General features: G+C 45.3%; 1 protein-coding gene across 1 annotated transcript in view; it reads left to right on the top strand.

The window, feature by feature from the left end:
- LOC138498350 (transient receptor potential cation channel subfamily A member 1-like) overlaps positions 1 to 22,361 on the top strand; it is a 1,354,892-nt gene that overhangs the window by 441,807 nt on the left and 890,724 nt on the right. Inside the window, exon 8 of the mRNA XM_069622141.1 lies at positions 6,152 to 6,180. Within this exon, the coding sequence (XP_069478242.1) occupies positions 6,152 to 6,180 (29 nt within the window). The remainder of the gene's footprint in view (positions 1 to 6,151; positions 6,181 to 22,361) is intronic.

The raw sequence follows: 22,361 nt of genomic DNA, 5'->3' as shown, positions 1-22,361 counted from the left end.
CGAGGTTCAGGGATCAAGTGTCCCTTTAGCATATCATATGATATGGCATTTATAATGCACCTATACACAAGTGGTTTAAGGCGCGTCGAGGCAAGGTAGGGGGAACAAAAGGAAGACATAGACCATGATCTTACTAGGACAGGTGACATTGAGATTGCGCAAGTGCACGGGAGGGGGGAGGGGAAAAGTGCGAGGGGGAAGAGGAGGAGGCAGTGCAGTACATGGGATCCAACAGTAAACAGTAAAAAGTGCAAGTGCAAAGGGAAACTCTTTAATAGTGTGTATCACAAATTGATTAATATCCTCCTAATTATCTTCTGATTCTTCCACCCCTACCAGACGTAGATTGAGATTTTTGCTCATTATGTTCAACTCAGTGTTGACTTTTTTGTTACGCTCACCTGGTCTCTGTGGGGGCGTTGGGGCATGGTTGGAGCCCTCCCTCGGCTTGGCCCCCCTCTGTCGGCTATCTTCCCCAGATGCTGCTGTGTAGGCTGTTCTGGATGCTGGTCTTGCCCCTGTGAGAAGATGAGAGGCAATGAGAATGGCGTGGGCGTGTCGCGAATTCCCTCAACCCTTTCGTGCCAAAATATAGTGAGCAAGAGTTTTCCAATGCAAGCTCACCTGTTGTTTTGTAATGCTGAGCTCTCCGTCCTGCTTCCTTCAGCAAGGGCGCGTAGAGTGGACCTAGTTGCTTCAATGGCCCGAGGAAGTGGCGATCCAGACCGACTGCGACCAATCCACTTGGAAGGTAAGTCTTTTGTTGGGATTATTGTTTGTTTATTATAATGTCTTTGGCAGTGAGTCTTTTGCCTTGATTGTAAATAATAAAATAATTCTTGCAATCTTCTCTTCCCAATAGGTGTGAAAATGGTAGCTCGGAATCGTGAAGTGGTTCTGGGGATTCCCTATGATGATGGAGCTCTGAAATCAGCAGGTAAATTGGCCGTTATAATGGAGTTCTAAACTCAGGTATGGAGCGGCCAAGTGTTTGTTATAAGATTTCTAACCTGTTGTGTTCTTTTTCCCTTGCAGGAGCGGTCTGGCGGCGTGGAGCAGAGTCTGAATGCTCAAAGGCTGATCTGTGGCCCCGGATGAAGATATCGCGAAGATGAAGAAAAGAAGAGGCGCTCCCGCGTCGCTGAACGTCCGGATCGGGAGAGGAAAGGCTCCGACTCCGATGGCGTTGGACAGCAGGTAGGGTGCGCCCACAGCGATGGAGAGGCTGGAATAAGGTAAGATGCGCCTTCAGCGATGGAGTTGCAGGCTTCAGGTAAGATGGTCTTCAGAGGTGGAGTAACAGGACCCGAGCTGAGGAACAGCGGTAAGCGTCACACTGCAAAGCAGAATAACGCGAAGCGGGGCATGTGGTTGGGCTGGCCTTAAATAGGCTGGCTCTGGCCCCTTCCTTTGGCCCCACCTTGTGGCTCCACCTTGCCCCTCCCAGGGATTCTTGCACGTGCCTCCCAATGATTTTCTATGGCCAGGCGGCCCTGATGCACGTGCCTTAGGCACAGAGTGTGCAAAGCACACTTTTCTATGAGCCAGAGGCGCCAGGACTGGGTCCATTTGGACCGTGAGGGTGAGGAAGGCCTGGGCCAATGGCCCAATGGCCATGACATTTTTGGTATATATTCACCGCTTCTTTCAAAACATTGTATTCTCTGAAACTTCCAGTGGTCTCGCCAAACAGGTCCTCTGATTTAATTTCAGCCCTATTCATCCTGCTTTCCAGCTGCATCACTTTTGATGATAGTTCTATGAATGATGATTTCACTTTTTCAACATCTTGTGCCACTTTTATTAGTAGAGCGTAAATATCTTTGAAGTTCGGGGTTCCATCCACCATCTCCAGATCAGGTCTGACTTGTTTAGGTTTATTTGATATTGGGTTTTCGGCTGAATCTATCTTTTTCTTGCTGTTTAGTACATTCACTTGACTCATTTGAATCATCTAACATCAGGAGAGACCAGGAACTTAAGCTGCTGCTCTGTCTGCAGCCATTCCAGGATCAGATCCAACCAATTGTTGGTTCTTGGTACTAACTTGATTATCCTCGATTATTCATGCTAGGTAATAGTATGTATTTCAGATTGTCCATTTTGGAGAAGGTAACATACACTTGAACGTCAAATGCCCCTGGAATGTCATTTTCTATTTTCAAGATTGGACTATATTTCATACTGATGGATTTTACTTTTTGTGGCTGTGCATTAAATGTGGTAATACTTTGGATAGATTCTTTGCAGAATTCTACCATTGCTTGCAATATATTTTTAGGTGTCTTCAAAAGCTATTACATTGTTAATCTTGTCTTCTTATAAATACTTTATTATCATTTGGGTACTCCTTGAAAAAAAGATAATGACTTCTGATATTAATTCTGCTACAATCTCTTCTTCACTTGTAATGTTTCACTTAACCATGGTGCAGAGATTTTTTGTTGGATGGTTTGGCATGCAGTCGTGAGATGAAGTGTTGCTTTTCAGAAGTAGTTCTTCTAGCAAATCTGTCACATTAAAGATTAATTTAATTTGAGTTTAGATTATCAATATAATTGAAAAGCTTCATATTGGAACATTTCCAAACAATAAATGCGTTACTGATATGCAATGACCTCAACATTATTTGATCAAGAGATTTTTCATTTTTTCCACTCCAGGCCACAACCTCCTCCCATCAACTTCTCGTCAAATTAGCATGGGTTACCTTGTTTTTTGGTGGAAATATTAATCATTGAATACAAACACATTTTAAATTATACCAAATCTCTGTATCTCTAGTAGCATTTCTCTGTGTTTCATGATGCCTATTGATCAAACCCTCCGAAATAATACAAGTAAAAATAAGCTCTACACAAGTGGGATACCCCTACATAAACGCACTACATGAATAATTACTAACGTAGGAATAATCTCACCATAGTTTAGTTTGATAATCCGTTGTTTCCCTAATTTCGTAACTGAATCCCAAGACAAAAGGTTGCAAGCGTCTTTCTATTTTGATTGATGTGGACTCCAACAGCGAGTTCATTGAGGAAACAAGAAGACTTCCTGGTGGCTGGCACAAACTCTTGGGCACTTGGGATAAACAATGGTTGGGGTAAACAGATGTGTGCATCTCAAATGTATCAATTCAACTTGATCTAAGAAAGATATCCATGTGTCTCTTGAGCACCATTGCTGGGTGAATGTTTAGCCACTTGTAACAAACTAGATAAGTAAGTTGTCAATAGGGTTTCTCTTGATAATCTTCTCCGTTAAGGACAACAATCCCCCCACTTCTTTCTGCTGGTTTAATGACTATTGTGGAATCTTGCCTGAATACTTGTCATAGTTCTTGTTCTCTTTTGCTCAGGTTGTCACACTTAAGGTTGTAGTTCTTCTCACTCAGGTATTTTTTTTATCTTTGATTGCCAAAGTCTTGAAGGACATTAATGTAGCCCCCAGGAATATGGGTACTTACAGCAACATTTCAAGATCGGCAGATTTGTTTTGAGAAATATTGCTGCTTGCAAATACCACCTCTGTCAGTGGTTGATATCACCTCCATGAATGGTATTTCTGCAAAACCATCTTATTCAAAGTTTGGCGCTGACAGTAGTAGTATTTTTGGGATAACACAGGTGATATTCTAGAAATACCACTAGTCCCAGGTGTAACTTCTGAAGTAATGATTTGTATTTTGTTTACATTTCTGTTTCCACGTTCAATGAGATGGTGTGGTAGTTCATACATTATTTAATTCAGAACAGTGTCATTTCTGACTCTTAAATTACATAGGTAAACTAGTGAGAGGTCCACGTTTCCATCCACTTACAATGGCCCCCTGTACATAAATGTTTCACTGTATAGAAAGGAATGCCTGCACTTCCATTCTGTTCAGTTAAAAAGTTTCAACTAGTCTTGATCATTTTAAAATGTTTACCTCAATCTCTGACATGTAGGTAAAAACAGGTGGACTTCGGCTAAAATGCACTATAAGACTTTGCCTTCAGTTCTATACTATTAATATATTCCTATAGTTAATATCAGCCATTCTGAATCAGGCAAACGATAATTTTCGTGGTATTTTGTAATTGCCACTGGAATTTTTGTTACCGCCAAACACCTTTTGACCCCCTAAATCTTGACATGCTTTGCTTTACACTGCTAGTTGAATTCTGAAAAGAGCAGCACTGAAACCCCTACTGCAGAAGAAAATTCTTTAAAAGTTTCAATATTTTTAATCCACTCTCTGCCTAACATAAACTAGTTTTCAAAAAAATATTTTTACTACAGACTACTTAACAGCACTAAAAAATATTAAATTTCCTATTATTAGAAATATTTTACTGATGGAAAAAAACATATATTTAAATGACATACTAAACCATTTAAATGGTAAATATCAAACTCTTGTGAAGTACAAGGCAATAATGTCATGGAACATATATAGAACGCATAATGGGCAACAGTGTATTATGGTCGAATAATGCCATTTTGGAGTTCTGTCCAAATAAAGTCAATGCCAAAGGCCGAGTAATTTGGACATGTCTCCAGAATCCCTCAATACAATTTCTAGATCATAATATACATGTGACTGGTTACATTATTTATCATAATGTGCATGTTATAAAATCAACTCGATTTTAAATTGGATGGCTTCTTTAATTAAGGGAAATGAGTTACATTCATTTTAAAAATGACCAGCCTAATACATTATTCAAATATATGCAACAGAAGATGGCAGTTACAGCTTGTCATGCACAATAACTTGACATCTACGTTTTATAGGACGTTGCTTTGTTTGCCCTTGCATCACATGGGAAATATATTATTTTAAGCAGAAAGCTTTTTTGAAATGCTGCAAGTTGAATATTATTTTCCTTTATTTGGTAGTTCGTGTATGTTGGTCAGTAGGTGGCTATGAAACAACAGTCTTTGTAGAATTAGCGGATTCTCATGGATGCTATATGCAGTCAGTGTAGCTAACAATGGAAAGCACATCATTGTTGAGACATGCCATACTACAGAAACATTGCACTGGGCCTTATTACAGGGAATGCTCTCCTCCTTGGTGTAGCCTTATAATTAATGCACTCTCATTCTTCTTTGTCTGTTGAAGACTCCCAACAACCCACCCCATGTACTAATTAAGTCGTAATGTTGCGTTTGTTGGTCAAAAAGATTGGTTTGGAGTGCAGTAAACACCTTTGACACGGGAGGCAGCAGCACGGCGGCAAAACGTCTGGGTCGATAATTGGCCGTTTTATGGCGGAACAAATGTGCTTTCTAGAAAATGAACTACTAAAACAAACTTGATCCAAATGCACATTTATGGGTTCGGGTCTGTGCATTACAAATTGTACTGTATATTCATACTACTTGGTAGCTATTGCACCTCATGCTCCTGCATTGGTAGTCCGATTCCTTCTATAATATGAGATATGTGATATAAAAAGCACATAACAGGCAATGTGCAGCAAGTCCAGTCATGCTGGCTGTCATTATCGACTTTTTGATCACTATCCTTCTGTCAATCTGCCCTTCCGTGTCCGTCTGCTCGTCTTGACTTTTGTGTTTTTCATTTGTACATCCGTTAAGATCGATGGACGGCTAGATAGATTGATAGATAGATAGATAGATAGATAGATAGATAGACAGACAGACAGATAGATTGATTGCAGAGGCTTTAGCTCTAGTTGACCACATGGTTACAACTTGTAAAAATGTTCTAACAAAAGCACCAGAATGATTAATTCAAACGTCTACTCATATTAAAAAGTATGGATGAGTGGGACGCTTAGCTGTGGGTTTTTGAAAGCAGTAGTGCTTAACATTGATGGTGCATGTCTGTCGTAGGCATGTTTTATCTGTTTGCTATGCGTTCTGTGCTTTTTTGCTAGTGTGTGTGTCTCTAACCTATTTTAATTATTTAAGTGAAATGTGAAATAATTTGTGCCATTGCATCATTTGTTTTTATCGCATTGAATAGATATGTGGGTGATATGTTCCTTTTATGATTTGATATCAGCTCATCAAATAAACAAAGCAAAGCTACAGGTAGACATAAACAGGCAAAGTGAGACAAACAGTTACAGGGATAGAATAAAAAACATCAATATTCTAAATGGTGCATAAACTGATGATGTACTTTTTTCCAATTTAGAATTCAAAGACAGTCGAGCAAAGTCGCCAGTAAGTAAAATGCAGTGGTGAAAAAGAAGGCGTCTTGTAAGCCACAGGTTTCCATTGATATGACTTATTTATAGTTTCATATCGTACCCATTGCATTGTTTATATAAATGTGTTTATTGAATTGTAAAAGGTTTGTAGATGTGTCTGATATGTGGGATAAAGTACCCCCTACCAAAGGTCATAAGGGTATTGCAAGTCACTGAGGAGTTCCGTGAGCAAATAGAGGAACATGGCTGAAGCCCAAGTGCCTCTATAAGGTCTCAGAACTCTGAGGTGACTTGCAATATCCCTTTTCCATATGGCAATGAGGATTGAATTCTTTACAATGCATGGCCACACCACTCACTGTCATCCCCTTTAAGACCTTGGCTCTTGCTTGCACATAATAAATATTCTTCCATAAGCAGATCCTAGTCAAGTGTCAAATACTATTTTAAAAGCAAAGAATGTGAAGTGTGACAGCTGGAATTTTATGATGGGGGTTTTTGGGCTATAATTTAAGATTCATTAATGAATATACTAAACACGGAAATGTTTACATTACATCCTGGGATGTATATATCATATATTAAGATGCATACATTAGATACTGAAATATACACACTGTACACTGGGATACATACATTCTAATGGATTGTGTCCTCACAGGTATTCCTTATCTTCGATATATCCAATATCCTGCTTGCAGCTTTGGAAACATTTCAACAGTAGAAGGCGCCGTCGACTTGAGGTCCATCAGCGGCTTCCATCCTGCTCTCAGCTGTGACATCGACAGTGGTATAAGTGGCACGCACCACACCCGTTGTTTCATTTCCGATTTTCCACCAAGCATGCTTCAAAATGGTTCATTCACATTTGTCTACTGCGTTATCGTGTTTTTTGAGATGTCTAACCCAAAGACTGGTTTTAAGAGGTGTTCGGATTGTGGGTCAAAGATGTCCATCAGGGGCCCACACCGAATATGCCTCTGGTGTTTGGGAGTAGACCATAAGGTCGACGACTGCGGCTGATGCCAGTCGATGACCGTGAAAGCCTTGAAGGAGCGGAAGGGGAAACACGCCCTAGCTAGGCCCTCATCCAAATCCCCTTCCACTACCCCGTCGAAGATGGAGTCATCGGACGACAAGAGCTCGAGAGAGGCTTCACCTCACAGAGCTCAAAAGCACAAACCTTCCAAGCGCTCACGGACGACTTACCGACACTCGTCGTCATCATCTTTGCATAAGAAGTCTAAAAAGTGACACCATTGATCCCGATTGTCGTCTTCTGACTTCTCACCCAATAGAAAACAGTTTTCAGAGTAAATGGCCTTCCAAGACGGGATAAGAGGATTTTTGCCTCAAAATGTTAGAGGTGTTCATGAAGACGGCATCATCCACCCCTTCTAGTGAACCGTAGAAGGCTTCCAACCCCATTGTGCCTTGTGAGGCTGACAGGCCTGGGAAGTAAATCCTTGAGCCTCCCCAAAAGGGGTTGAGTGATTTGACGCCTTGGGTCAAGTCGAATCCATCCTTCTCCCCTTCTGCTCTGACAAAGGTATCAACGTTGGATTGTTTGATGCCAAAACCATTGATTCCAAAACCATCAATATCCTCGACTGATTTGTCAAAGGTAGCCCTTGTCAAAGGAGGACCTTTGATGAGCCCCATTTTTGAAGAGGAAGAGGTGGAAGAGGAGAGAAGGCCTCTGTTTGGGTTGGAATATGGCACTCGAAATGCTCTTGAAGAACTGTTCTCTGAGGAGTCAAAGCTGAGAGACCTGGCGGACACCTTGAAGCCTGCCAGTGGCCTGAATGCATCTCCATAAGTGGATTTGGCCAGGCCAGAGGTGGCTGGTCATGCCTCTTATATGTCAGTCATGGTCAAGGTGATCATTTAGGATGGAGTAGGCCTGTGGCTGAATATGTGAATGATCTCACAGATATCGTTGACAAGGGTCCTCCCAAGGATCCAATTCTCCCTTTCAATATTGCATTGATGAACAGGGTCCTGGAGAACTGGAAAACGCCTAATACTACTCCAACAGTTAATAAGGACCTAGCTAGGAAGTACAGGCCTTCTGCAATAGATCCTGAAAGTTTGGTTGTCCAGGCAGCTATGTCAACCTCAAAGGCCGCTGCCTATCCAACAATTCCTCCAGATATGGATGACAAGATATTTGACACTCTGGGAAAAAGGGTGTTCTTGGCGCGTAGCCTGGCGCTGAAAGCAATTAATGCTACTTGTGCCCTAGCAAAGCTGTGGCAATGGCTGTGGAGCATATTCCTGAGGGTGAGGAAAGGGAAGGATTCCTCAACATTGAGTATAAATATAGTATGGCAAGGATACCATGTGCCAATTTTTGCAATCTGGTTTGGATACCTCAGATTGTGTCAGTTGTGCAATGGCAGCATATGTGGCTATAAGGTTTGCGTGACTATGCAGATCAGGCTCTGTCCTGGAAGTTCAGGTGAGATTATTGTACATGCCCTTTGATGGCTCTCAACTGTTTGGTTCCATGGCCGACGAGAGTTGTTGTGTAGTTTGCAAGGATGCCATGTGCCAATCTCTGCAATCTGGTTTGGATACCTCAGATTGTGTCAGTCGTGCAATGGCAGCACATGTTGTGGCCATAAGGTTTGCGTAACTATGCAGATCAGGCTTTGCCCTGGAAGTTAAGGTGAGATTGTTGTACTTGCCCTTTGATGGCTTTCAACTGTTTGATTCCAAGGCCAACAAGAATTTGGAAAAGTTGCATTACTTCAGATGCCTGGGCCCTGCAAATAGTAGCCCATGGTTACTGCCTCACATTCTTGAAAAGGCCTGTGAATTCTCCACCATGCAGCCAATCCTTGAAGGATCCAGATCTGCTCCTTTTACAAGAGATTATTACCCTGTTAGAGAATGGTGCAATAGAGTTGGCACCTTTAGCAGAGAGAACCCGTCTTGGACTTGAGGCGCGTGAACAATTTCCTCAGGAAGGACAAGTTCAAGATAGCCACTCTTTCGCAAATCCTCCAGGCCCTTCAATTCCAGGACTGGTTGGTGTCACTTGATCTTTGGGATACTTCCATGTGCCCATACATTCCAAGCACAGGAAGAACCTGAGGTTCGCCATTGGCAGTTCTCATTTTCAGTTTTGGGTTCTGCCATTCGGGCTCAAGTCCGCCCCCACGGTCTTGACCAAATTGATGCCGGCAGTCGCTGCAAGTCTACGGAGGGGAGGGATTCCCTACCTGGACGATTGGCTGGTAAGAGCTCTGCCTCCTGAACAAGTTGTGGAATGTCTCAGCATCACCTGCCGCTCCCTCCACAATCTGGGCTTCTCTCTCAATTTCGAGAAGTACTACATGATACCTTCCCAAAAGCTTCAATGTATTTGAATGGTCATGGATGCTTCCTTATGGGAAGCTTCGCCACCCGAGGTGAGGGCTCAACATACTCTGCAGATGGTCATGAAGTTACAGTGTGTTTCTGGGCACAACAAGGCGGGTAGGAACAGGGAAGAAAACAAAAATGGTCCTATAAGGGGTTGTGACATTCGGATCGTGCAAGTGCAGTAAACAAAAGTGCAGGGGAGAGTGGAGTGGTGAAGTGCCACAGGGTTAAGAGACTGCCGGGGGTCGGCCAGGTGGACAGAGCCAGGGGAAAGAGAGTGCAGGGGCAAGGCCACATGCTAATTGTCTAGAACAGGGCTAAAAGGGCACAAGGGGTGCAGGCCCAGAATGGCTAGTGCAGGGGAATGGTGCCCGGTATGGCAAATGCAGTTGTGGCGGGCAGAGGAGATTCAGTTCAGGGTTAGACTGGTCGAGGAGGGCCGGGTGCCCTGTGAGAATCTGAAGGCATCGGGCAGCCAGTCAAGAGGCAGAGAGGGAAATTAGCAGGGGAGGGGGAGAGGGAAGGAGGAAGAGAAAAGAATGGTCATGAAAAGCTTCTGTAATTTAAGGAGATCCATGTCAAGTCTGAGAGAGGAAAAGAGGCCATTCCAGAGGGAGGCACCTGCGGATTAGAGAGATCTACACCCCACTCTACTTGAAGAAGCGTCTGATCTGCAGAGAGTTTGAGCTAGAAGACCTAAGGCTCTAGCAAGGAGGTAGAGAAAGTTGGCTGTAGTGGGTATTGAACTTGATCCTTGCAGCAACCGGCAGCCAGTGGTGAGATTTTAGAGCTTGAGAAATGCAGTCTCTGGGCTTGAGGCCAAGGATAAGTCTTGCAGTCCTATTCTGGATAAGCTGGAGGGGCGAAGGGATGAATTAGGCAGGTTGAGGAAGAGGCTGTTGCAGTAGTCCAGCCTGGAGAGGACCAGAGCTCTGCAGATATTGAGTTTCTAGGGGAAGGTGAGTAAAGGGAGGATGCCTCCGAGGAGGTGCATCTGAAAGTGGGCCTTCTTGGCAAGGTCTGTGATGTGAGGAGAGGAGAGCGAGGAGTCGCAGATGACACCAAGGTTTTTTGCCTCACAGGAGGGTGAGAGGAGGGGGTCAATGGAGGGCAGCCAGAGAATAGGAGGAGAGGAGTAGTCAGAGAGTCAGGAATGAAAGAGGAGGCACAGGAGGCAGTGGAGGGAAGCTTGATGGAGATTTGTGTCTCACCCGCATAACACCGGAAGATAGGAGAGGAGGCAGAGATAAAATGGGCAATGGGGGCAAGGTAGATGTTGAAAAGCCAAGGTGAGGGGATAGACCCGTGAGGGACACTACAGGTGGAGAGTGTGATGGAGGAGAGAAAGGGGCCCGTTGAACCTGGGAAGGTTGGTCAGAGAGCAAGGCGGTCAGCCAGTCCAGAGCCAGGTCTGTGATGCCTAGGGTTTCACAGAGCCAAATTATAAGGGTTGCATGATTGGCTGTTTCTAAGGCAAAGGAAAGGTCAAGAAGGATGAGTACAGAAGGAGAGTTGGAATCTAGATCAGATAACACGTTTTCACATGTGTTCAGGATTGCAGTTTCCATGCATCTGATTCCCCAGAAGCCAGACTGGTGGTTGTGGATGCAACCAACAAATTCAGTGCGGTGGATAAGCTGGGAAATGGCCTGCTTCTCCAAGAGTTTGACCAGGAAGGGGGTAATGGAGATAGGGCGGTGGTTAGTCAGACAGGAAGGGTCAGCAGAAGGCTTTTTGACGAGAGGGTGCACAAGGGAGTGCTTGAGGAGTCAGGGGAAGGATCCAGTGGCAAAGGAGTGATTGCAGAAATCAGCCAAGGCTGGAGAAAAGGAGACAATGTTGTCCTTGATAGTTCTGGAGGAGAAGGAGAGCACCTGTTCGGGTGAGACTTTCATAGGGCGGACTTGTCTAGAAACCTTATAAGGTGATATGGGAGAGAAAGATGAAAATAGGAGGGAAGGCGAGAGGGGGGGTCAAGAGAGGCCTGAGAGCAGGTGAGGGAGAAGGGTATGGAGTAGAGGAGAGTGAGGGAAGGATATCCTGAGTTTTAGTAATGAAGTGAGAGGCCAATGAAGTGCAGAGGGCCAAGGAAGGCAGAGGAGAAATGGAGACTGCAGTAGGATTGTCGAGTTCCTTGCAGATTTCGAAAAGTTCTGCTGTGTTGTTAGTGGACCCTGAGATGCAGGCTTGGATGTAGGCCCTCTTCTTCGAGCAGATGGAAAGTGTGTATTGCTTTTGCAGCAGGCGGCAGGCCAGTTTGTCAGAGGATGTGCTCGAAACCTGCCACTTCCGCTCACCTGCTTTGCAAGAGAGGCCAGGTCAGAGTCATACCAGGTGTTGAGCTTTGAGGCAGACTTCATGTACATCCTCAGGGGCAAGGGTGTCCAAAGTGTTTGAGATGGAGAGTTGAAGGTTAGTAAGGGCTGTGTCAGAGTGAGAGTCAATGGCAGGAGTTGGAGGGTGAAAGAAGGTAGCGGCCAAAGCAGCAACTGACATTCGCTTCATAGGTCGAATGACGGAGAAGGAGACTGGCATTGCAGACGGGGGCTTAGTCAGGGGACCCAGGAAGTTCAGGTTAGAGGACAGGATAGCATGATCAAACCAGGAGGAGATAGGGATGTCTGCAGAGATGAGAGCATCCAAGGTGTGTCCAGCTGAGTGCGTCGGACTAGAGGGAACAATGGAGAGGGAAAGAGAATCAAAGAGGTTGCAGAAGAGTCCAGAGACCACATTAGGGGAGTTAAGGTGAATATTGAAGTCTCCAAGGAGAAGATGTTTGGAGGAGGAGGCCAGGAGAGAAGAGGAGAGGTCAGTCCACTCAAAGATGAAGAGGGAGACCTGGCCAGGGGGCCTGTACATGGTGGCCATAGTCGGAGGGTGGATAGGGGAGACACCAGGCTTGCAGATGAGGCATTCAAAGGAGGAATGGGCCTAAGTGGGTATCATAGTAGCAGGGACCCAATCAGGAAAGATCAGGGCCACTCTGCCTCCGGATCAGTTAGGCCTGGGCTTAGAGAGCACAGTTGCTTGTTCTGATGACAGCCTGTATTTTACTGGTGCTGGAGGCCCATCTGAGGATGAGATCCCTTAAGTGGGCCCTCAGATCACAATGGTCACAGTTCTCCGGCAGGATGACAGACTTTCTCCAGGTTACGAGCAAGGTCACACAGGATCTCCTGTGGTGGGCCTGCAAGGAGAATGTGATGAAGAGAAAACCTTTTTGGCAACCGTGGCCGGAGACTACAGTAGTTATGCATGCCTCCCTCACAGGATGGGGAGCTCATGCAAATGATCTGACAGTCAGCGATCATTGGTCTCCGTCGGAGTCCAGACTACCCATCAACCTTTTAGAGCTGAGGGCAATCAGACTGGCGCTGATAGTCTTTCTGCCCTTTGTGCGGGTGAGGAATGTCCTGATAATGACATAGAACTTAGTGGTCATGCATTACCTCAACAAGAGAGGAGGTGGAGTGTCCCTACCACTGTGCAGAGGCAATTCAGCTCTGGTCTTGGGCACTGCAAGAAAGGATATCTATATCGGCCATTCATCCAGCCGGAGAGGAGAACACAGCGGCAGATGCTCTGAGCAGGCAGAGCACAGTTTACCATGAGTGGGAGTAAGCTCAGGAAGTCCTTCATGTGGATCGATTCACGGCCGTTATCAACAGAATGTGTGCTGCTCCATGGAATCTCCTCACAGAGGAGCTCTGGGGGGTGTGTTTGTGGTGGATTGGGACTTTCCACGTTTGTATGCGTTCCCTCCAGTCCCCGTCACTCTGTCTGAACCGTCGGATGCGTCCCTTTTGGACTTCCTGGTCCCTGACACATCGAGGCCTGCACTCAGCAGTACTACCATCATGGCCGACAGACACGAAATGTTGTTTACCAGCTTCCACGTCGGACGTAGCACACTCTATAAAGAAGCCACGCCCCCGCGGGCCCACGCGTCTCAACGCTACCGCTTGCAGTGGCTAGATGTGTGTTGCCGTAGTTCGCTCTCGCTGACTACCTGTTCCCGGTTCCTGGACCCTTTGTCCTTCCTCCTTCAGTCCCTTCCTTTCCTTACCTCCTGTATCCTGGACCCCCGTGTACCCGTCTCAAGTACACATCATCATTTACTGGATTTCCCAGACATACTGAACGTTCCAGGAGTCGAAGCGCCGATCACACGCTGTAACCCGAAGAAGCCCACACTGGGCTGTACAAGACCCAGACTGTACGCAAGAAAACTCCTTCAAGGAGCTCCAGTAAACAACAGGAACAGGTGAGAAGTGGGGAAACCTGCGACAGATTGAGACGCCAACAAACCAAAATAGACACAGACATGGAGGCGGCGCTTCAAGATCTTATGCGTGGCATGCAGGAGTTAACAACGGTAGTGCAGAATCTTAAGGCTGAGAACGCTGCGCTAAAACAATTGGTCTTGTCCCGGGATTCTGCAACCAAGGAAAGTGTATTGTTGGGCGGAGTAGTTGATAAATAAGACAGTTCTTCAAAAACCCTTTGCGGATTCCTTGACTCGTGTTTAGTCCATTTCACCTTCAAGCCCTACTACTTCTCCACCCCCAGGGCAAAGGTGGGCTTCATGATTTTGCATCTCTCTGGGAATGCTTTAACTTGGGCCACGCCCTTAGTTAATTCTGGGGATGCCCTCCTGGATGACTACGACGGATTCGTACAGGCACTAAAGACCATGTTTGACCACCCAGAACAGGTCTATAGTGCCCAGGAACGCCTACTAGATTTCCAACAAGGTTCCCAAGACATGCTGACATATGTGACGCGCTTTAAGCAATTGGCCAAAGAAGCGGATTGGTCCTCAGAAGCCTGCTTTACCCTTTTTCGAAGAGGACTAAATGAAGAGATAAAAGATGAGCTAGCCAGAGTGGCTCGTCCAGGCACATTCCAGGCTCTCATGGATCTCTCTCTACAGATAGACTTCCGTATCCAGGAACGGAAGGCAGAGAAGAAGAAGACCAGAATGTCCTTCCAGAAGACCTCCATGGAAACTTCCTTGAAGGCTGAGCACGCTCCTACCCCTGCTAATGAACCTGAGCCCATTCAACTCAGGGCCTTTCGCAGACCCATATCCCGCAAGAAAGAATGCGACAGATTCATACCGGGCTTTGTATGTATTGTGCCTCAGATAAACACCTAGTGAGAGAGTGTCCATTAGCCCCTCCACTGCGTTCGGGAAACGCCAGCTCCTGATCCTAGATGGAGCGCAGCTTCGGGAGAGAGATGTTTGCTCCACGTCTATTCCATCCTTGAACTCTCCTGGACAAAATAATCTTGTGGTTTTACAGGCCTTTCTATCGCAATCCAAGAACGAAACCTACCCCATTTTGGCATTGGTGGATTGTGGAGCCATGGGGATATTTATAGATCAAGATTGGTTCACTGCCCACCACATTCCTTATGAAACTCGAGGCATAACGCAACCTGTAGAGGCGATTGACGGAAGACACCTTTATTCTGGACCCATAACTCTACAAACCCAGGAGTTGCAACTCTCGATAAATCACCATCGAGAGTCGATCAAGTTTGACATCATTAAGTCTGCTCACTACCCAATGGTACTGGGTATGCCCTGGTTACAAAAGCACAACCCATACATCAACTGGGCAGCAGGTTCCTTGTTCCTGGGTTCAGAGCATTGTATGTCTCATTGTCTATCCCTGGATTCCTCGCCGACATCTTCTGGAGGTACACTGTCAGACCAGCAAGGGTCATTCACAGTCTCAAATATCAACCAGGTTCCTAAGGCCTATCAGGACTACACCGATGTGTTTTCAACTGCTATAGTCAGGCCCTACCTCCTCACAGACCTGAAGATTGTGCTATTGACACAGAACCCTCCGTCGTGATTCCTTTTGGAAGAATGTTCATTTTATCCGAAACGGAAAAGAGAGCCCTCCGTGAATATTTGGATACCAACCTTAAAAATGGCACTATACGACCCTCCAAATCACCAGCAGGAGTTTTGTTGTTTTTCGTTCCTAAAAAAGACACCAAGGAGCTTAGGCCTTGTCTCGATTATCGTGGGTTAAATCAGTTCACCCTGAAGGACCGCTACCCTTTGCCCTTAATCTCAGACATCCTGGAAGCAGTGAGAGGAGCTGTAGTCTTTACGAAACTGGATCTCAGAGGTGCCTACCATCTGATCCGTATTAGGGAAGGAGATTAATAGAAAACAGCCTTTAGAACGCCCTTTGGTCACTTGGAGTACTTGGTCATGCCCTTTGGGCTCGCCAATGCTCCAGCGGTCTTAAAACGTTTCATGGATCGGGTGTTCTCTGATAAGCTGTTCATCTTCGTTATAGTGTACCTGGACGATATCCTAATATTTTCTAAGGTCCATCTTCAGCATGAAGGGCATGTTAAGGCAGTATTACAGCGGTTACGTGAACACAAGCTCCTGGCTAAACCCGAGAAATGCCTTTTTCACGTCTCTACTGTTCACTATCTAGGATTCGTCCTTAGCCCAGAAGGAATCGGAATGGACCAATCAAAGGTAAAGGCTATACTGTCCTGGCCTGTTCCGACTACTGTGAAGCAGATCCAATCCTTCCTGGGGCTTGCCAATTTCTACCGGAAATTCGTACCCTCCTTTTCCGAGATAGTCCAACCGATCATTACAGAAGAAAGATACTCCTTTTCGCTGGACCACATCCCAAGAGGAGGCATTCCAACGGTTAAAGACAGAGTTTACACAAGCCCCCATCCTGGCTCAACCTGACATAAATCGACCATTCCTAGTGGAAACGGATGCCTCTAACTACGCCATTGGAGCTGTTCTAAAGCAGGAATTTGAGGATAAATTAGAACATCACATCGCTTACCTTTCACAAACTCTAACTCCCAGCGAAACCCACTATTCCGTTTTGGAAAAGGAATTGTTAGCCATCCGTCAAGCTTTCACAGAGTGGCGTCATCTACTTCTAGGAGCAAAACATCCTGTACAAGTCCGTATGGACCATCGGAATCTTCAGGTTTTACAGTCACTGGAATGTAGAAACAGCCGTCAGGCTCGCTGGGCCTTCTTCTTTGCCCAGTATCAGTTCCAGATCCACCATGTCCCTGGAACATAAAACATAATTGCTGACGCCTTATCCCGGCGTCCAGACTATGAAACTCTTGAGGGTTGGTCCTTCCCAAAGATGTTTCCCAACACAATTTTTGTAGCCCAAGCTATCAGCCAGGAGGAAGATGTTCGGATACAATCCCAGTCCTCTGACTTCTGGAAGGAATTTACAGGGAAGAATCGCTGGAATCTAAAAACTAAGGACGGGTATCTTTTTAAGGATAATAGCCTGGTCATCCCCAAACAGAAACTACAACATAGGATCATAAATCTCTGCCACGATACCCTTCACTCAGGACATCGTGGCGTCACCAACACCCTCCGTCTGATACAGAGAAAATTCTGGTGGCCTAGAATGAAGACTGATGTTCAGCTGTATATCCAAGCCTGTGCAGTCTGCAATCAAAATAAACATGATGATAAGAAGCCGGCGGGTCTCCTACTTCAACCTTCCTTACCGACAAGACCTTGGGAAGTCATTGCTACGGATTTCATAGCAGAATTACCCCCTTCCAGGAGATTGTATTGCTCTCCCCAGAGTGCACGGAAAAACATAAATCACCAATGCAATTACAGAGCCAATACTTTGAACGCAGAAAGACACAATAACTCGTAACCACACACTCATAGAAGATAATCAGCACTTATACGGCTATTTATTCAAAGTTTAAAAGCAACCAGTAATTACATAGAAATAACTCACAGCAGTAACATAGGCATAAATCACAGAAGAAGCAACGAATTAAAAAGGAAATACATCACCGTGAGCGTAACTGGATTCCTCATCTCGCCCAGAAGCGGCTGGAAGACCCCGGGAACAGCCAGGCCGAGAGCACCAAAGCTCACAGGAATGCCAGACGTAAGCGTCCTCCTCCGGCTGAAGTCTCACCTGACCACCTCCGGGTTTCCGCATATATACACACTCCGAAAAGGGGTGGCAGTTCTCGAACCTTCTGGAAATGGCACTTGCGCAGTTGATGAGCAGCCGTCGGTTGCCAGCTGGGTCAATCGACATCCACCCTCAAGGAGCAGAGTGCCTCCCTCCTCTAAAAAACACGCTCCACGGAGAACAGTAACAAACCATAACAAAGTTAGCTTTCCCAGCAGAAATGTCCTTGACCGCATACCAGGTTTGGAAAGCATGTTTTCCTCAGCACCGTGAATCTAACACTCAGCAAAATGTGTGCAGCTTTTCACTGCGGCATGAAGTAAATATCCATCATGGCTCCGAGCGCTCCCAGAATGTACTGCGCACCAGCGCCATTTTAGTTCAAGTATAACAATTCCACCCTTGGATATTTACCTTCCATAGCCCGGTGGCAAACGAGCCGGTCTCTGAAACCTCGAGTTATCGCTGGGTGTAAAGGAAACATCATTAGTCCTAATCGAGTTAAAGCTCATGGACCTCTGGAAATGTTAGCTGGAATATAAGTGTATGTGATGTTGCTACATGAAAAGAGCCATCCTGTTGGAAGTTTCACATGATTCAAATGACTGGCAGCTATCACTGTATGATTACAATACATAGTATTATTTACACTGGTGCATGTGCGTGGCACTCGCGAACACAGTCGTCTCTCGAACATTGTGTGATAGTGCTGTTTGGTTAAATCTATCTGTTGGCATTTGCCAATTTCTTGTGCATTGCAGGTCATAAAATAACATACATCACCTTGGGTTATATTATAAGTAATAACACGAGTCAAATTTCTCCATTTGCGATCGGTTTCTTGGCAAAACCTACAGTACTCATAAACGGAAAAAGCTTGCCTAAAATCAGAATCTTGAACCAAAGAATCATTCTGTGTGACGCCGAAGATATGCTTTAAAACCGGAACAGGTGTCGGCACTGCTACTAAACACGTAGTCAGTAAAGCTTCAGCATTGGGCACATCAGTAAGACAGAAGTGCGATATGTTGAGCACCTGCTGTGCCGGATATATCCACATATTCTCCGTCTGGGTGATCATAGGAGAATGTTTTCGCCGTCCTGAAAATGCTTCTTGCATGACTGGTATCAAGCTTTTTTTCACTTGCTCCTGACGTGTTTGCCGCATTTCACGAATCCATGTCTTCGGTCTGGCTGGCTTTTCGGCATCGACATAAGGCTGCTTTGGGACAACATTATTCATCACTATCAGTATCCCCTTGATCACTGGCACAGATGTGACATTTTTCGTTGGTAGCAGCAGGCTGTTTAACTCTTCCAAATGGAGTCCATTTAGTACCACAATTACACCAGCCAGACACAGGATCTACAAGACAAACCCAGAAAAGAGATATCAGTGTTGTACATCACTCTCTCAGGTAACATTTGTCTGTGGGCACATATTGCCATTTCTTTCTACCAGGCTCCATGACTAAAACTACTTGATCTTTGCCTGATGCAATGACATCTGCAGGCACTGGTGGGCCACTTGGCTTTTCCACCCACACCTTTGCACCCGGTACCATACTGTCTGAAGAGCCAAAACCGCAATCCCCACGGGTAGTTAACACTGTAGGAGGCTCCCCCTTCTTAATCATGGACAATTTAACAGGAATAATGATCAATTGAGCCACTCGATCACCCTTGTGGATCGATAACAATTGGTCCCCACTATTCATTAGGATGACTTTAATCTCGCCTTGGTAATCAGCATCAATCACCCCTCCCAACACTTGAACTCCCTTCAATGCTAGGCCAGATCTAGGGGCAATCCATCCCATATGCTCTGGGGGAATTTGTTTCAATTACAATCATCCCTCTAGGGTCCAATCTGATTTCTTCATTGGAATGCAAATCTACCCCTGCTGACTCTGGAGTTGCTTGATAGGGAGCTAAAGAACCCGGAGTAATTTCCCAGTACAATAGTGTTTCTCTTACTGAATTGGGTTGAACCTGTAAAGTAGGAGTCATTAATCGCATTAAAGGAGTTTCATGCTCATTCACAGGTCTATTGTTTAATACTTGCACCGCATCAAACACACGATCACGCCAGCCTGCCAAATTGCCATTTCCAGATTTGCGCAACTGTTCTTTTAATAACCCATTCATTTGTTCAATTAACCCGGAAGCAGCTGGATAATAAGGTACGTGATACAACCACTCAATGCTCTTTTCCTGACAATACTCATGAATTAATTTTCCTTTGAAATGTGACCCATTGTCACTTTGAATCTGCAAAGGCACTCCATAATATAGTATGATCTGATCTAACAACCTGATGGTGTTCAGTTGTGTTGCATGTTTGCACGGCAAAACCATCAAATATCCTGAATATGTATCCACAATAGTGCACGCATACTGACAACCTCTACTAATTGGCATGGGACCGATAAAATCAATCTGCCAAATTTGACCTGGTGATTTTCCTCTTCGCAATGTACCCCGAACAATCAGAGGGATAGGTCTATGCAGTTGGTGTTGGCACACTGGACATTGCAAAATGATCGTTTTCACTACTTCTAAAGGAAGACTGATTCCTCGAGCTTGTGTCCACCTGATAGTAGCCTTTTCTCCAAGGTGCCCACATTTCTGATGTGCCCATTTGGCCAAACCCTCCAAATCGTCTTCCTGAGCCTCTGCATCCACAGATGAAATCTTGGTGTGTTCGTCTGCAACAGAATTAAACCAGCGTTCTAATGAGTCTGAGGCACAATGCGCGTCCACATGATATACAGTGACTTCACTTTGTGATAACATTTCTGCAATATCTTGCCACAGTTCTTTTCCCCACGACTCTTTTGAATGAATCTTCCACCCATTCTTTTGCCAAGTTGGCAACCACACTGCCAATCCATTCGCCACTGACCATGGATCTGTGTACACATAACATTGACCAGGGGTCTCTTGTTTCAATGCTTGGTAAACTGCGTAAAGCTCTGCAAACTGACTGCTCTTCCCTTTCCCTGACGTTGTCAACATCTTTTTTGTCTTGGGATTGTACGACACTGCTTTCCAGTACCGCTCAGTTCCCACATATCGAGCTGAACCATCCGTGAACCAAACATGCTCTGTTTGCTCCACGGTCAAATCGCTGTAAGGTACTCCCCATTTCACGGGAGACTCACGTTTTTCAGGCACTTCCGGTGGTATGTAACCTGAGGGCGGTATGTTGGCTACTTGCTCATGTAGTTTTGCAACTCCACCCTTCCCTGATTTGGCTCTGTCTTGAATATACCATTTCCATTTAATTATGCTGGCTTCTTGAGCATGTCCTATTCTATGCGTTTTAGGAGAGCTCAGTACCCATTGCATGATTGGTATTTCTGGTTTCATTAATACATCATGGCCCACCGTCATTTGCTCGGTATCAACAAGTGCCCAATAACACGCCAGCAATTGCTTCTCAAACTGAGTGTATGAGTTACCAGCATCGGGCAACTTACGACTCCAAAACCCCAATGGCACACGTTTCCTGTCTTGTTTCTGCCACACACTCCAGTTGGCATAATTGTCTTGTACAGACACATTTAATTGCACTTCGCCTTCCTTCAATGGCCATAAATCAAGCACCTGCTGCACGGTGTCTTTCGCCAGCTCAAAGGCTTTCTGCTGCTCTTCTCCCCACTGAAACTCATATTTATTTTGTGTCACCTTGTAGAGGGGGGCCAATATCTGCCCTAAATGGGGATTGTGCTGTCTCCAAAACCCAAACAGCCCTATAAACTGCTGAGCTTGCTTTTTGTTCATTGGAGTGGTGAATTCAAGTATTTTCTGTCAGGCTTTTGGCACCATTTCTCAATGCCCATGATGCCACTGAATCCCTAGGAATATCACTGTTTCAGCTGGACCTTGAATTTTACTCGGGTTAATCTCCCACCATTCCTTCTTCAATCCTTCCATAATGACATCTAACTGACTTTGCACACTGTGCTCATCCTTGCCCTGAATCAAAATATCATCAATGTAATGAGAGATTTGTATGTCAGGTTTACACAGTATCTTGTCTAAGTGCTCTGCCACCAGCCGGTGACAGATAGTCGGGCTATGTATGTACCCCATAGGTAACCTCGTGAAAGTGCACTGACGTCCACTCCACGAAAATGCAAACTGCTCTTGACACTCGTCAGCAATTGGCACAGAGAAAAATGCGTTGGCTAAATCGATCACTGCATACCAAGTCCCCTCAAACTTTTGGACATTCTCAATCAAGGTAATGGCATCTGGGACTGCGGGCACTAAGGGAGGAGTGTGTTTATTCAACTCCCGGTAATCCACCGTCATCCTCCACGACCCATCTCCCTTTTTAATAGGCCAGAGAGGATTGTTCCATGCGGTGGTAATAGGGCGCAATACACCCGCCTCCACGTACTCTTTGATGGTGTCTGAAATTTCCTTGTGACCCCCGGGAATGCGGTATTGTTTCATTGCTACCCGCTTGGTTGCCACCGGCACTTGCACTGGGGGCATCTTCAATTTGCCTACGGTAATGGGTGTACAGATCAATGCACTCACCCCAAACTGGTACGTTTTATCACCAAGTCCCAAGGTTAACCCTTCCAAAATGTCAAAGTCAATTATATATTCAGGTATCGGGACAATCAACACTTGGTATTTCTGCTTATTCAAATTGCCTATTTTCATCTCCACTTTCGTTTGTACTGCGGGGGTCTCCTTTCCCCCTAGACCTGTAATAGTAAACTGTTTGCCTTTAAATTGGGTTGGATTGCCATGAATCAAAGAGGCCTCCGCCCGGTGTCTATCAATGCTCGCACCCCTTGTGTATTTCCTGGCCCCCAAAAAATCTTAACATCAA

Source organism: Ambystoma mexicanum, chromosome 5q, assembly GCF_040938575.1.
Source record: "Ambystoma mexicanum isolate Mex_15411 chromosome 5q, UKY_AmexF1_1, whole genome shotgun sequence".
Taxonomy (NCBI): domain Eukaryota; kingdom Metazoa; phylum Chordata; class Amphibia; order Caudata; family Ambystomatidae; genus Ambystoma; species Ambystoma mexicanum.
This window is presented reverse-complemented; position numbering and strand designations above follow the sequence as displayed.